General features: G+C 41.9%; 1 protein-coding gene across 1 annotated transcript in view; it reads left to right on the top strand.

Moving 5' to 3' along the window:
* Positions 1-16,380, top strand: part of LOC141114169 (integrin alpha-IIb-like) — a 97,818-nt gene that overhangs the window by 29,793 nt on the left and 51,645 nt on the right. The window contains 7 exon segments of the mRNA XM_073607698.1: positions 244-452; positions 1,438-1,620; positions 5,771-5,816; positions 7,509-7,613; positions 11,138-11,193; positions 11,513-11,661; positions 11,735-11,860. Coding sequence (XP_073463799.1) covers positions 244-452; positions 1,438-1,620; positions 5,771-5,816; positions 7,509-7,613; positions 11,138-11,193; positions 11,513-11,661; positions 11,735-11,860 — 874 coding nt within the window.

Genomic DNA, 16,380 nt, shown 5'->3' with positions numbered 1-16,380 from the left:
TTCCCCACTGTATATTTACTAAAACTATTGCATTTCCATGTTCTGTGTACTGTGGGAGACCAGATATAATGAATGCAGGGTCCTGGGTTTAGTAAAATGATCAGGCTTCATGTTTGGCGTGCCTTTGCTATTTGTAAGTGAATGCGAACTAGAGACTAATTAGAGCTTAGTGTATCAAGAGATGCATAGTTTATAATTGGATAGTCACATTTGTATTACAGCCTTTATGTATATTTTATTCAGCCTTGATGATTTGCTGGTGGGAGCTCCTCTTTTCATTGAGCGCAAGGCAGGCGGAAAGCTCCTGGAAGTTGGACAAGTCTACGTTTATAAACAGAACGGCCTCACAATTCTTGACAAAGACCCTCAGATCCTTAGCGGGACATATGTATATGGGCAGTTTGGTGCATCCATTGCTCCACTGGGAGACCTGGATCAAGATGGATACAATGGTATGAGAGGAGGCATTTCCATGTGACTACCAAATCATCTAATTGCTATATACAATGTTTAGTAGTGTAACCATAGGAACAAGTCTGTGTAGTACCTTCATGATCTGATGTACTCAAAGAGGTCCCCATATCTTTAGTCCACTTTTCTTATGATAAATGATCTAACGCAATTGTAGCTCCTTTTATAATAATTTATAATAAATTTACCAACCTGGCTAGCCCAATGTAGTAGACTCCTCTACTTAGAAATACAGAAAAGAGTGCCAGATCAAAACCAGATAAAAGAGTTTAAGATAAAGTCAATTGTTGGTTAAAAAAAAAACAAGTTTCAGGTGGCAACACCACTCACCTTTATCAGGGCCCAAGAGTTGGAACCAGCATTGAACTCTGGAGTACATGGAGTAACAACCTGACAGCAGGTGCTGAGCAGCAATGGAGGCCCCATCTGAGTCCATCAAGGTTTTATCCTGCATTGAGCCCTGATGAAAATGGAAGTGATATTGCCCCTGAAACACGTTGACAATTTGTTTTATATAATTTTTTTTACCAACAATTAAAATTATTTTGGACTCTTTTATCTAGTTTTAGCCTGGCATTCCTTTCTGTATTTCTATGGTTTGAGCTACTGGGATCCCATCAAGAGAAGCCTTGCTGTGTGGAAGCCGCCTTGCCAGAGCTATTGAGCTTGTTTGAAGTTTTCCTTCATCTGATTACATGCGTAAATCTAAAAGTTCCCAGCACCTATTCAATTATGTTGTTCTCTAGACTCCTCTCCTGTCAGTCATAAAAATTATCTTATCAGAATCCTTTCTCTTTTCCTCATGAAAAGCCTGAAGCATTCCAGTGTCAAAGCTGAAGTTACAGGTTCTACGTTAATCTGTACATTTATTCTGCTGGTGGGCTACAAGATATTTCATTTTTGATTTCCCGTTTTGTGAAACATGATGTACTCAAATTCACTCACTAACAGATTGTCTTTTTCTAGATGTGGCTGTAGGCTCTCCTTTTGGAGGACAGTCTGGAGCAGGCTGTGTATACATATACAAGGGTGATAGGACCGGTTTGTCAACACAGCCATCGCAGATTCTGGAGGGCCAACCAGAGAACTCATTCAGATTTGGCTTTTCTCTGAGAGGAGGGGAGGACATTGATCAGAATGGATATCCAGGTAATAAGCTGTAGCTAAGCAGAAATACAACCCAATCCTGTCTTCTTTTATTCAAAAGGGTTCAGCTTTGTACTCTTAAATAACTATGTGATTGAAAATATAAAGTCATTTAGAGCCAATGGCTAAAGTTACCAGAGCGTGGGTTTATCTGGTGTTGTATATGTTCCCTGATTTCATTTCTTCTTAGTGGCACTTTCCATAGTCTACAAATGAGATTAGAAAAGGCAGGGTGTATGGTGGGCTAGATTTCATGGAATAATGTCAATCCCGATATGCATTATACCTCCTTGTATACCCACTGCAGATTAGTTGAGTGCATCACTAAGAAAAAAGTGTCATAGAATGCAAATAATGCCAGCTAGACCCTACACGTAAGCCAGTTTCTGCAAAAAAAAATTACTTCAGCTCAGGGGAGGACTGACTTGGGCCGGGGGGACAGGACGGGACAGGAGGACATTTTCAGAGAGCTGCAACCATCTTGTTTGGCTTCTTTTACAATGGACCCCTTACCATCCCCTTTTTTAGCATATATATGTGAAAAAGTGTGTTACAATGAACCATGTTCTCACAGTAAGCTCCCAGCTTTCATCGTGGCCCCAATCATTGTGGCACCATGAAATGTTAAGTTTGACGCACTTTCTTTAGCTCACATGGAAGCTGGACCTGGAGGAAATAAATTAACAGAGGAGCTACATGACTGAGGGAGGAATATTCCCAGGAAAGAGTGAAATGTAACGAGAAGGTGCAAACAAATAGATCATTAATTGGAGTTCCATGGTCACATGGGTAGGAACTGTTGATTGCTGGGATGTCATTGCAAAAAACTGAAAGAGAAGTTGGCGGGTGTTCCATCCTCATTTTCTTGTACTCCCTCATTTTTTTTACTAAAAGGACTAGGGATGCTCTTCTGAACCCATGTGGCTGAGCCCGCCAGGAAGCTGTCATCTGTATACAAGAAAAAGAACCGCTGCTCCAGGTGTATAGAGATATAGCTGATTGGAGTATCTTGCAGAGTGCTAGCCCCGGCCCGTCTCCGTGGGAAACTTGGAAAGAAGAAAGAAATGGCTGCACATCCAGAACTTCCAATTGCCTTTTATTTTGTTTCACAAAGATAACACCAAAGACACCAAACTGTGGTCACGTAGACGCGTTTCACACATACATGTTGTGCTTAATCATTACTCATGATTAAGCACAACATGTATGTGTAAAACGCGTCTACGTGACCACAGTTTGGTGTCTTTGGTGTTATCTTTGTGAAACAAAATAAAATGCAATTGGAAGTTATGGATGTGCAGCCATTTCTTTCTTCTTTCCAAGCTGTCATCTGTAATGGGCCAATCATCTGCATTCCTCGCCCCTCGTTTGCACATGTACAAGGGGTGCACAAACCTCCTCCTGGCAACATGGTATTTTTAAGACACAGTTTAATGCTGTCACTGGTATTTATGGAATTGTTAATTTTAGTAAATAAAAGGACTGTTGTGGTCAGTTAAAATCTATGTTGAACAGACCAAGGGTTTAGGCCTGGTTCACACCTATGCATTTTTTTGTGTGTTTCCAGTTTTGCAGAAACACACTACAGTCCATTTAACATGGTTTCCTATGGATGTAGTTCAGATCTGTGCATTTTATGAAAAGGGCCAGGGACTTTTTTCTGTTTTTTGGTTCCATAGACTTCAATGGATCAAAAGCGTGTATTGAAAAAAGCAAAATGCACCTGTAATATGCAAACTGCAACCTGCATAGGTGTCAATCAGGCCTTATAGGTCACACAAGGTAGGAATAAATTGACAAATCCATCAGGTGAGTATACTTATGATTAAATAGACAGTTGGTGGTATTTTAATTCAAATGTAAAGTTCTCAGTCGTCCTCTGCTTTAGCCCCACAAAGCTGTCTAAAAGTGTATGCATCCTTTTAAAAAAGCAAAAAATATTCCCAGCTCACTTAACAGCCAGCCTGCAACAAACCAAATTGTCCCTGTCTAACAGTTCACGTTAAAAACAAGGGGTTTAATTTGCACACATATGGAAATATATGCGTAAGCTGCAGTGGCCACATCACGGCACCCCAGAGCACTGCAGTCCTAACTGTATCATTTGGAGAGTCTCCAAAGTTGGAGCACTTATATAATAATGGATAGATTAAGTGAAGGTATGCCTGGAGGGAGCCCAGCCCTCCTTAAAGGTATAGGGATGCACTACGATGTATCCGTTCGTCCCTTTACTCTCATCGTGCTATTGCTGGGTGTCCAGTGCGTCCCTATATCTTTAACCGCCTTCCACCTGCCGTATAGACAAATGGCAGGAGGCCCAGTGTCACCACTGCGTGACCATGATCTTGGTAAAGAGGCGATGATGATGACGTCCTGATTATCAGTGCAACCCCAACAGTGCCCAGCAGTGATGCCAATCTGTGCCTATTAGTGACACCAGTCTGTGCCCATCAGTGATGCCAATTTGTGCCCATCAGTGAGGCTATTCTGTGCCCATCAGTGTTGCAAGTCATTGCTGCCTTTCAGTGCCCATCAGTGCCGCCCATCATTGCCCATAAGTGCCGCCTATCGGTGCCCATCAGTGCCACCTATCAGTGCCCATCCGTGCTGTCTATCAGTGCTCATCAGTGCTGCCTATCAGTGCCCATCAGTGCTACATAATAGTGCCTCCTCATCAGTGCCCTTCAGTGTCGCCTCATCAGTTCCCTTCAGTGCCGCCTCATCAGTGCACATCAGTGAAGGATAAAAATTACTAATTTACAAAATTTTCTGACAGAAACTAAGAAAAACGTTTGGTCTTTTTCATTTTTTTAGCAAAAAATAAAAAACCCAGCGGTGATTAAATACCACCAAAAGACAGCTCTATTTGTGGAATTGTCATTCAAAGTGTGAGATCGCTGAAAATTGGTCCGGGCAGGAAGGGGGTGAAAGTGCCCTGTAGGCAAGTGGTTGAGGGGTGGGCTCCCTCCAGGCATACCTGCCCTTAATCTATCCATTATTATATATGTGATCCAACTTGGGAGACTCTCCAAATTATAAAGTTAAGACTGCGGTACACTGGGGTGCTGTGATGTGGCTGCTGCAGCTTATTCATATATTTGCAAATGTGTGCAAACTAAACCCCTTGCTGATAGCCAGGGTCAATTAGATTTGTTGCATGTTGGCTGGTAAGTTGGAATGGAATTTTTGTTTTTTGACATGCGTCACCCTTACATGTGCTCGTTGTTGCAAAGGTCAGTTATAGGTTGGGGTGTACTATGCATCCTTTTCACCCTACAGCAGCACCCAGTCATCTTAACTGCTTTAACCTCAAAATTTGATTGACTTTTATGATGTTTATTATGTTCTATACCAGCCTAGAGGCAGATGAATTCATTAGCTATAATCCTAGCTATCACCAGCAGTCAGAGAGCTTGCAGGTCTTTGTGAGTCCCTCTGCAATGTAGTGCGAAAATAAAGAGTGTAGCTGCTGACTTTTAATAAACACACACTCACCTATCCCACGATCTAGTAATGTGAACCCTCGGTTCTCTCCCTCTCCTTTTCCCGATGCCGGCATTACAAGTGTGGGCACCCGGCTGTGACAGCTTGCGGCTTTACAGCCGGGTGTGCACTGCACATGCACGAGTCACGCTGCGCCTCCTCAATAGTTGGGCAATCTTCTGGGACCTGTGACATGTTCCAGAAGATTGCAGGGAGGGGGAGAGGAGAACTTCCGCTTGGATTGCCCTGGTGGTCCAAGCGGACATGGTAGCGGGTACCTGTCAAAACTAGGTACCTGCCCCCCCCCCCCCCCAAAAAAAAAATGACATGCCAAATGTGGCATAGGACGGGGGGGAGGAATGCTTAAAGCGTGACTTCCCCTTTTGGGTGAAGCTCCGCTTTAAGTAGAAAGGAGAGTCTGGTCCACATACCCCAAAATAATATGTGGTGGATCCAGGCAGATGTGGCTGAGATGAGCTCTCCATCTCTCACCCTTTTACTCTAGCCCTGAGCACAACCAAGCTAAGCATAACAAGGACAATAGTACAGCAAACAAGTACAAAAATATATACTTGCCTAAAGCAAGTAGGATATAATGGGTAACTGTACCGTGTACATATCATTGTATTTTACTTTTCCTTATTTCATAAGCTCATTTTGTTATTTATAGATCTAATTGTTGGAGCATTTGAAGCTGACGCAGTCTATGTGTACAGGTATGAGGACATAAATAGAACAGTAATGCATGACTAATGTGTATTCATTGTTTACTTGCCTAAAATAGAAGTATTATCCCCTATTCAATAGAATACACTATCCTTTAAAACTTTGTCCCGTGTTTCACTGTGGATGGCAGTACGTCCTATGTTTTGCTTGAATATGTACTAATTGGCATTGCTAGGTTTCCAAAAAAGCTGAGACTCTTGTAGATACTTTTGTGCTGGTAGAATACCATGATACAAAGTGGATGACATTGTTTCCTGGCAACCATTTTATGTATTCTCTTACTCTTGTCCTTCCTACTTTTCCTGTCTTTGGCCTCTTACTTGCTGCAATTTTCCTCCATTAGTTATCTGTCCCTTTGCTGAAAGTGTCCCCGAGCAAGAGAAGCAGGTCACTCAAAAGGACCGTGGAAAGTACACTTCCTTGTACCGTCACCACTTTCACCAAAGCTCATACTCCATATTCCTACCCTTACTGTAAAAGTAATCTAATGGTTAGAAATGCTTTTCACTGATATTAAAAGGCCATATTTGGGTCTAATTTACTAAATAAATGAATTGGTCTTGAACAATCCTAATAGGGCGTACACACGGTCGGACTTTGTTCGGACATTCCGACAACAAAATCCTAGGATTTTTTCCGACGGATGTTGGCTCAAACTTGTCTTGCATACACACGGTCACACAAAGTTGTTGGAAAATCCAATCATTCTGAACGCGGTGACGTAAAACACGTACGTCAGGACTATAAACGGGGCAGTGGCCAATAGCTTTCATCTCTTTATTTATTCTGAGCATGCGTGGCACTTTGTCCGTCGGATTTGTGTACACACGATCGGAATTTCCGACAATGGATTTTTGTTGTCGGAAAATTTTATCTTCTGCTCTCCAACTTTGTGTGTCGGAAAATCCGATGGAAAATGTCCGATGGAGCCCACACACGGTCGGAATTTCCGACAACACGCTCCGATCGGACATTTTCCATCGGAAAATCCGACCGTGTGTACGGGCCATAACTGTGGTTGCAGTAAACACTCAAGTTGCAGTAACAGAATTGAAGTTAAAGTTCAGTAAAGCACAACTACCCAGTGGGAAGACAATCCGACCTGGCGCACTCACAGAATGATGCAATGAAGAGTATAACAGCAAATCTAGAATGCACCAACATTGTCTGTCTTAAGGGGCTGAATGTGGCCTGGCCATATCCAACTGGGGAGGGTTCCGGGAAGGATAGCATGCCCCTGCTCTTTCCCTACTCATCTGGAACCTCTCTCTACCATTAATCACTGTCCCTGACAGACAGGTGACCTGTCTCTACATTACCCACACATGAAATGCATGCCAAGCCTGGGAGCCAGGGTCTTAAATAGAAACTGCCTGGCCACGAGATGGCCACCAGATTCACATGGGGTGCCAGCATCCAATCGAATAGCTCCCCCAGTAACCCAGGAAACCATAGAGGAACCATGTTCCTCTTGACTTCTTCTCAATGTCTCGGCTTCTATCCCTTCCCATTTTACTAGAAATGCAACTTTGTTTTGTCTGCTTCCCCATTGGTTAGTGTTCTCACCAATAGCTTATTGTATATACAATGTTTCATCTAATTGCTGCTAATCAATCGCCATTGATTTAAAACAGAAAAAGAAATATACATTTTTGCATGTCCTTTTTGTATCCTTGTTTCAGGGCCCAGCCGGTACTCCTTCTCCAAACTTCTATGAGATTTTTACCGGACTCCCTGAACCCAGATCTGACGCTCTGTGAACTGCCTCCTTTGGGTTATGTCACCTGGTGAGTATGTATGTGGCTACTAAATAAAGACCTAAAAAAGTTACATTAAAGTGGATGTAAACCCAAAATTTTTTTTTATATCATACTGTAGACTATAAGATTTCCTATCATTTGAGCCCAGTCTTACCACACAGAGTTAATCCATCTCTGAGCAATCCTCTTTTATTGTTCAGTGAGACAATTCTTGACAAACTGAGAAAAACTTTGTCAAATCCTCCCCCTTGCTGTGAGTGACAGGTGATTTACATCTCGTGCACTAGCCTAAGAGACATGCAGTATTTTTAAATTCCCTCCCACTCCTTTCTTCAGCAGCTCTGCAAGGATTGGCTGTTCCACACCTCAGCATGATTTGGCATGCTGAAGTCATGTGGTTACTTTCCTGTCTTTCACTGGATGTTAGAGAGCATAGCAGAAGTTCAGTGTTAGAAATACACAGAGAAAATGCATATTGACAAGGGGAGTGTAGAGGTGGGCGGGGAGACTACTGACATCACGACTCCACCCACCGAGCTCCAGACAACAGACCCACCCACAGAATATGCAGTTTTTCGGCTCTCGTAACAGACAGAGGGGAGACATTTGACAGGTAAAGATACATGCAGGAGGCATGTATATCCTTATAGATAACCCCTATGGCAGTAGTTTAGAAAGGAGGACATTGGGTTTACATCGACTTTAAAGAAAAGGGAAAATAAAAATGTAACCTTCTCACCCAGGTGTCTACTATCCTTTTTCCTGGTCGCCTCCTCATGCTTTGTTTATAGCCTCATTGCAGAAATCTTGTCTGGCGCTGTCTGTGCCCTCAATGGGGTTGAACTTGAAAGACCATTTGTTTAATTTGTTTGATTTGTATGTGCGCGGCCCAACAAAGTCAATTGCGAATAAAGAAAATTAATTTAGTTTAATAACATAACGCATTTGGATTTATTTGTTTTATTCGGGTGAGAGCGGCACAGTAGTCTTTGATAATCAGCCGAATATTTTTGCATGAACATTTTTCATTATTATAAAAATGCACTACATATGAAATGGAAACATATTGCAATAAATACAGTAATGTATAAAAGTGAAATAGGATGACCCCTGCTTACTGTGTTTGGGTTGGATGGAGGTGGATCCATTAGAATCTCTGAATCATAACATAACAAATATATCCAAAATTAAGTTTGTTACATTCGTTACTTTCGGATGCACGTGACACCGGTCGATATCGTCCAATCAGCTACTTCCATTTCTCTTTGTGAGTTGGACTAGCAAGGATCATATAACCAACCTTGTGAAATAGTAAAAGAATAACAGAGCTTCTGAAAATATGAATTGATTCTTGACAATGATTTTAAAAAACCAATCCGAATATCCAAACAAATTCCGAAAAACCAATCATTATAACATGATTATGATGAAACAAAATTTATTTACTTAACGAATTAAACCGAATATATGTAAACATGGAGAGGAGGCTAGAGGGATTTTAACGGTGCAATTTTTTCTTTGTTAAAAAGCAGTTTATTGTTTACAAACAATTAAAAAGAGCATAAGTGTATATATTACAACAGACAAAATTTCTTTCTTTCTGTTCAGACAGTATAAAATACAATACACAGTATGGTCACCTTAGTGGCAGTGTTGGGGTGAAGCGGAGGGGCTATATTCGCCGTGGAAGGTGCTGTAGACATGATAGTGTGGGTGGCCGTCGGCTGTGGGCCACGTGAAATTTGTGACAAGGAGTGAAGTGTGCCGGAAGTGCGAGGTGGTGCCGCTTTAGAGTAATTGGGCTGTGATCGACGAGGTGCTGGGGTGTCCGCTTGGTTTTTAAGAGACTCCAAGGATGCAGTATCAGAATTGCTTTTACGTCTTTTTGGCAGTCTGTCTCCAGACAGATCGCGATATACCGTCGATTGGCTAGATGATAGGGAAGAAGAAGATGATAAGTTAGTTTCATTGTCATTTCTCGTATTGCGTTGGCTAGTAGACCTATATGATCTCGTATTAGTATTTCGTGTCCATTTATAGGCTGACCCATTTGAGTAGGCATTACTATCTCGTGCAAACTTGTTTTCCTTTGTACGGATAATGTCTAAAGTATATCTCTCCAAATGGATTTTCAAATCATTTTCTTTTTTCTTAAATTTAGCATTATTAAGTATGGATTTGTGATCAGTATACCATTGTGCAATAGATTCATCTAGGGTGATGAGTTCTTGTTCATATTGGATACACAATAGATTCATCATCCCAAAAGAACAAGTTTGCAAATTATCCTCCCATTTAGATTTTAATAAATCGTCAGCCTTACGTACATTGGGGAAGATTTGGATTCTTAAACCCCAAGGGACAATTTTATTGTCAATGTATTTATTGAAGTATTTCTTATGCCAAAAAATTCTGGCTTTGCGTTCCAAAAGACGTTGGAGTCTTAAAACAACTTGTTCAAGATCTTTCTCACTCATTTCTCCCGAACTGTGGGATTGCTGGATCTTATCCATAAGGCCCAACCAGGCCTCCCCACTGAAAGCTGCCATGGAGAAAGGAAGAGGGGGAAAAAAAAAAAAAAAAAAGTGAAAATTATCTCTCAAAAACAAATATAGATAATGAAGCAAAACATTGTTATGGTATGAATATACAGTAAATTATTTTTGTTGTGTTACCCACATCGGAACCTGACAAAGCTGTGTATTAAAACACTATAATTGGATGGATGTAAGTTTAGATTCCGAAAGTGGGAAAAACACCCTCACGTAAAGGCACCACATCCCTAAATCAAGATATATGTAAACATGGAGAGGAGGCTAGAGGGATTTTAACGGTGCAATTTTTTCTTTGTTAAAAAGCAGTTTATTGTTTACAAACAATTAAAAAGAGCATAAGTGTATATATTACAACAGACAAAATTTTACTGGGTCATTTTGGGGGTAAGCCATCTTTTGACTCTTCAGAGCGACAATGCGTTTTGCATATATCTTTATAGTCATTACAGTGATAACATCAAATATTATGTCTGTATGTATGTAAAAACTTTTTTCTCTTATTTTTGTAGAATTGCTAAAAGCATTGGATGATTCACTCAATAGTTGCATATCCCTTGAAAAAGCGACAATGCGAAACATGTCGGGTTAATATGCAACAACCACCACCTGTGAACTCGTAGTATAAATTCCCTTTATTCTGACCATACTGTGTATTGTATTTTATACTGTCTGAACAGAAAGAAAGAAATTTTGTCTGTTGTAATATATACACTTATGCTCTTTTTAATTGTTTGTAAACAATAAACTGCTTTTTAACAAAGAAAAAATTGCACCGTTAAAATCCCTCTAGCCTCCTCTCCATGTTTACATATATCTTGATTTAGGGATGTGGTGCCTTTACGTGAGGGTGTTTTTTCCCACTTTCGGAATCTAAACTTACATCCATCGAATTAAACCGAACTGAAACTAAACACATTTTTCTATCATGCACATTTGTAACTCTATATAATTGTAGTTCAAGGTCACCAAAATTTTTGCTTTTTCTGTTCTCTCTAGTTTCACCGTGAGCATTTGCATCCAGGCCTTGGGGAAAAGTCTTCCTGAGACACTGCGTAAGAACAACTCAATTGTATGCCTGTTGGGTAGAATCACCCGCTGGATTTTTTTTTTACACCTGGAATTAGCAAAATACCTGGGCTTAAGTTCCCAGCTCCTCCCACATTCTGGGCGGATCTCAATCACTATTTATTTTACATTATGGGTGAAGGGACAGGAAACGTAAGAGTCTGAAAGGGTCTGGAAGCATTTTCCAATTCTTCAGAGACATATGAAATCAATGGGTGACTCATCCCATCAACATTTACTTGTAATTAAAATGTTAGTTTTGGATGGGCTAAAGCATTTATGTTGCTCTTATTTTTTTCTTTTTAGCTTTTTCCATGGAAATCCAACTGGACAGTCAGAAAAGCAGATTTCTGCGTAGATCCTTCTTTCCCTCACTCCAACCAAACAGTACAATCACTATGGATGTTAAAAGCAGCTCACAACTGACCTGCACTGACACCAAAGCGTTTCTAAAGGTGTGTGCCCCGCCACTATTGCAGATTCTACTTTATCTCTGTCAGACTGAACCTATTTTGTTATTTCCCATAGGATGACACTGAGTTTAAAGACAAGCTGAGCCCCATAGCTGTAACAGTGAACTTTAGCTTGGAGACTGAACAATCATCAAGTGTTTTACCGCCTCTGATACAAGGGAACACCTTCCTGCAACAACAGGTGAGATCTGATCAGGAGAGAAGCCCGGCTTGGTTAGATATGACCATCTCTAGGAGGACAAAAGGGCATTCTTTATTGGTACACCTTTAAACTGAAAATAAAACATCAGGCTTTAACCAGGAAGCAAAACCTATGTATAAAGTTTTTTGCTTTTCTTTCAAGTCTGCCGTGCGCAAAAACAAAACATCAAAAGTGAACCAAAAAAAGTATGTGAACACACAAAAAAAGTGCATCTAGCGTGTGTCATATGGTCCCCTCCCGAAGCGGAAGGACCCTTTCCTGACTCTCTGGGGTGCAAGATTACTGACAGGGGCAAATCTAGCCAAAAGGCCTGAGGGACCCTGCTCCTTATGATCAGCTGAAGCCAACCAACGAATACTAGGTAAGGGGCTCACCTCGAAGAGAGACCACCCAAGGCAGGAGAGGAAGGAAGCTAAGGGCAACACATCCTCCCCCTAGACTTCATTGTAGGCCTGAAGACCCACATTCTACAATCCAAGTGAAAAAAACACACATATAATTGCAAAGTGACATACATGTGAGGGAAATACTGTACAGATGAGAAAATTAAAAAGGTGCCAGTGCAGGTGTAATGGCTAGACCTTGCAGCCTGGCAACAACCTGAAGGGTCTGCCCTCCCATTCAGAGACCAATCAGAGAGAGGTCAGAGCAAAGAAAGAGAAAAAAGTTCTCTTTTTTTCATGCACATTATGAATCATCGCACCGTTTGATGCGGTTCACCGCAAGTTTTGGAGTTTGTGTCTTGCTACCGGGAACCTTTGGGGTACATGGGATGGGACCTATCCTGCTTACAGTGTCCTCCTGTGGTAGGTTTTGTTGAGGTTCATCCTCACCAATGCCTGTTTGACACACCTGCTATATAGTACGTGTGTCCATCGTCTCTGCTAAACGTGCCAACCTTATCACTTTCTACTGCACTTTTTGGATCAATATTTTATAAATTTCCCTGTACACATCAAGAGAGACTTTCTATGGTCGTTTATTCTTCAGATTAACTGCCTCTTGGTGTCTCCACATGAATTTGGACTTTTGAATGCTTGTTTTTATATAATTCACTCATGGTCACTGTTAAATTGACATTCACCATTTACATTTATTCATTTACTTTTATATTCACTATATTGAGCACTACACTAATTTGTTTACTGGCAACAAAAGTTGCCCCAATCTGGGACAAAAGGCCTAGCCAATGAGGCGTGGTGGAGAAAAAAGCTTGGGTGTCGTGGCCTAGTGCTGTTTCACACAGTGGCACATGATCCCAAACTCCTAGTGCTACTCTGACTCCCCAGGACGCCACTCCCAGCTGGTTTGTCCTGCACTTTTTAGCTTTGCAAATCTATGTACACTAAAAACTGTATGGCTGAATCGCTGTTTTACTAACCTGTCAGCTTATTATTCTAAATAGGAAACCTTAATTTTGTTTGCAAATATTACTGATTCGAACTACCAGCAAGATTAAGTCCTTACATTTAAAGAGCACCTGTCATTTCAGATTCATCATGGCAACGCCTGTTAGGGGGCATCCCCTCCCCTGTTGCCGCCACGTCCCTCACCTTGTTGTGTCACTGCCGCATCACAAGCCATCCCATTAAAGTGAATGAGACTGTCAGTGAGTCACTGCGGGACAGAGATGACGGTTGCTCTTTAAAAATGACCATTTAAATCGAGTTGAATTAAATCAAGCCTTTTTATTAGTGATTTAAATCATGATTTAAATCGTGACTTAAATCGACTTGATTTAAATCAAATCCACCCCTGACACCCTGTCTTGCTTAAAGTTCTGTTGGGTGGGCTGGTCCTATCATTCCACTCATACCTCCTTTTCCTGAGGGGTGAGTGTATTTATACATGGCTCACTAGACTACCAGGAATTTGATTTTGTGGTGGACACTGAGGGATGATATGTCATTCTATACTGTAGCCTGTTCTCTTTGAAGTGTATACTTGCCTTTGTTTATATCCCACCTCCATATAGTCATTAGGTGTTGCGGGCGGCGCTGGAATTTCAGTTGGGTCATCCTGATGTCCCGTTATATATCCTGGGTGACTTTAATTGTTACTTGGACCCCCAATTAGACAAACACCCCCCTGGTAACACCCGGGTAGAGAAGTATGCCGCACAGTCCTGAGAAAACTGGTTGAGGAGGTGCGTTGGACTAATCTGTGGAGAAGTAGGAATCCTGGGGAGAGGCAATTCTCATGCTTTTCAAAATCACATATGTCATTGTCACGCATTGATCTTTGCCTCTGTCCGGATACAGCTGTCCGATCGGTGGTGGAGATAAAATATGCCCTGAGGGGGATATCAGATCACTCTCCACTGGTTCTTAGCCTGAAGGTTTGTCCCCCATCGCCACTACATAGGGCCCTTGGAAGCGAAGCCTTCTGGCTTAATCTCCTCCCCTCCCAGGCCCAGATAGCACAAAAAATAACAGATTTTTGGTCTGTTTAGGGGTGGCACCCAGATGAGGGGGTGGTGTGGGACACATTTAAGGCCTTTCTTCGGGAACTGTTTATTAGAGAAATCAATGCATTCAAAATGGCTTCCAATGCACAGGGGGAGCGAGTGGAGCGATTAATGCATGATCTGGAGGTCGAGTTTGTCTCTAACCCCACGGAGGATCAGAGGGATGCATGGTTGTCTGCTCAGGATGCACGGCTCACCTCCTCGGCAGCAGAGCAGACACGCTTCGTCAGCAAACTTGCATTTTATGAGGAGGGTGAACATACTGGTCGCCTTTTAGCAAAACTTGCCCATTCACAGAAGATATCACCATCCATTGGTGCCTTGCAGGTACCTGATGGCACAGTAACCAATTCCCCAGACACTATTATGACGGCTCTTAGTTCATATTACTCTGACTTGGATAGTTCTCTACACGCATATCTTGGTGGGGTAGAGACACCTACTCTGTCAGACGCAGCTAGGCAATTACTCGATGCTCCTCTGACATTGAAGGAGCTGCAGATGGCGACCGGAATGTTCCCCAACTCAAAAGCGTCGGGAGAGGATGGAATTCCTGCCGAGGTGTATAAGCAGTACGGTAAAAACCCATTACCTAAATTGTTAGGGGTATTTAATGTTGCCAAAACAAACAGGTCTCTTCCTCCCTCTATGACCAAAGCCATTATAGTCTTACTATTGAAACCTGGAAAGGACCCCTTAGAACCTGGCTCTTATAGGCCAATATCCCTTCTGCAATCTGACGTAAAAATACTGGCTAAGGTGCTGGCCCTGAGATTGAACAAGGTAATATCATCCATAATTCACTCGGACCAAGCGGGGTTCATGCCTCAGAAATCTACAGCTATAAATGTATGTAGGCTATTTGTTAATTTACAATCCAAGTCCGATAATATGGGGGACAGATCGCTGCTCTCTCTTGACGCCCACAAGGCCTTCGACAGTATTGAATGTCCTTATCTATGGGCCATCTTGCATACATTTGGGTTTGGAAAAGAATTTATAGCCTGGGTCCAACTATTATATAGCTCCCCGAAGACAGCCATTAGAGAGGCAGGGAGGGTATCCCAGTACTTTAGTTTATTTAGGGGAAATAGACTGGGATGCCCCCTGTCCCCTTTACTATTCGCTCTGACCATAGAGCCGTTGGCAGCCTGTATTCACTCTAATTCTAAAATCAGGGGCTTTCAGTATGGAGAGCTTCATGAAAAATTGATGTTTATGCAGATGACACCATGCTCCTTTTGGGGGACACTTTGGAGGTGGTCCGAACGTTTGACCAACACTCAGGATTAGTGATTAAGTAAAAAAGTAATCTCTCATGCTATTAGATAAGAAGTCTGACCAACAGCTGACAACTCTACTAGATATCCCTGTATCTCTACGGAATTCAGGTACTTGGGAATACAGGTTACACCTAATCCTCTAGAGTATATTACCCCCTTACTTAATCGCTGCAGGGATCGGGTGAAAGTGTGGTCTAGAATGAAACTATCTCAGGTAGGCCAGATAAACTTGATCAAAATAATCTTGATGCCACAGATTTTATGCATACTTCACAACTCCTCTATGGTTGTCCAATTGAAGCAATTTTGAGTGATCAATTCCACTTTCAGGTCCCTTATTTGGCTTAACTCAACAGCCAGGGTAAAATTTGAACAGTTACAGCGCCCCAAGGAAGCAGGCGGGATGGCACTTCCAAACCCATGGTTGTACTATCTGGCCTCCCAGCTCCAGCACATAGCCAGGGTCTTGTGCCCTGCTGGTGCTTCGGTGTTGAACTTGATAGACACATCTTCTCTGGTTTAAGACAGGGGGGAGGGCCTAGAGGCATTACGGTTCTCTAAATCAAAAGCTGTATCTAACTTACAACCTGATGTAAAATGTGTGGAACAAGGCTAGAGCTTTACAACAGGTTGAGGGGTTCACCAGGTTTAGCCCCATATGGGGAAACAAGAGGTACTTGGAGTTGGAGGAATTACAATATGGCACAAGATGGCAACAGTACGGGATTACTCATATGACCCAAATATTT

Source organism: Aquarana catesbeiana, linkage group LG12 (assembly GCF_042186555.1).
Source record: "Aquarana catesbeiana isolate 2022-GZ linkage group LG12, ASM4218655v1, whole genome shotgun sequence".
NCBI lineage: Eukaryota > Metazoa > Chordata > Amphibia > Anura > Ranidae > Aquarana > Aquarana catesbeiana.
Note: the sequence above shows the minus strand (reverse complement) of the source record. Positions and strands in the feature narration are given on the sequence as shown.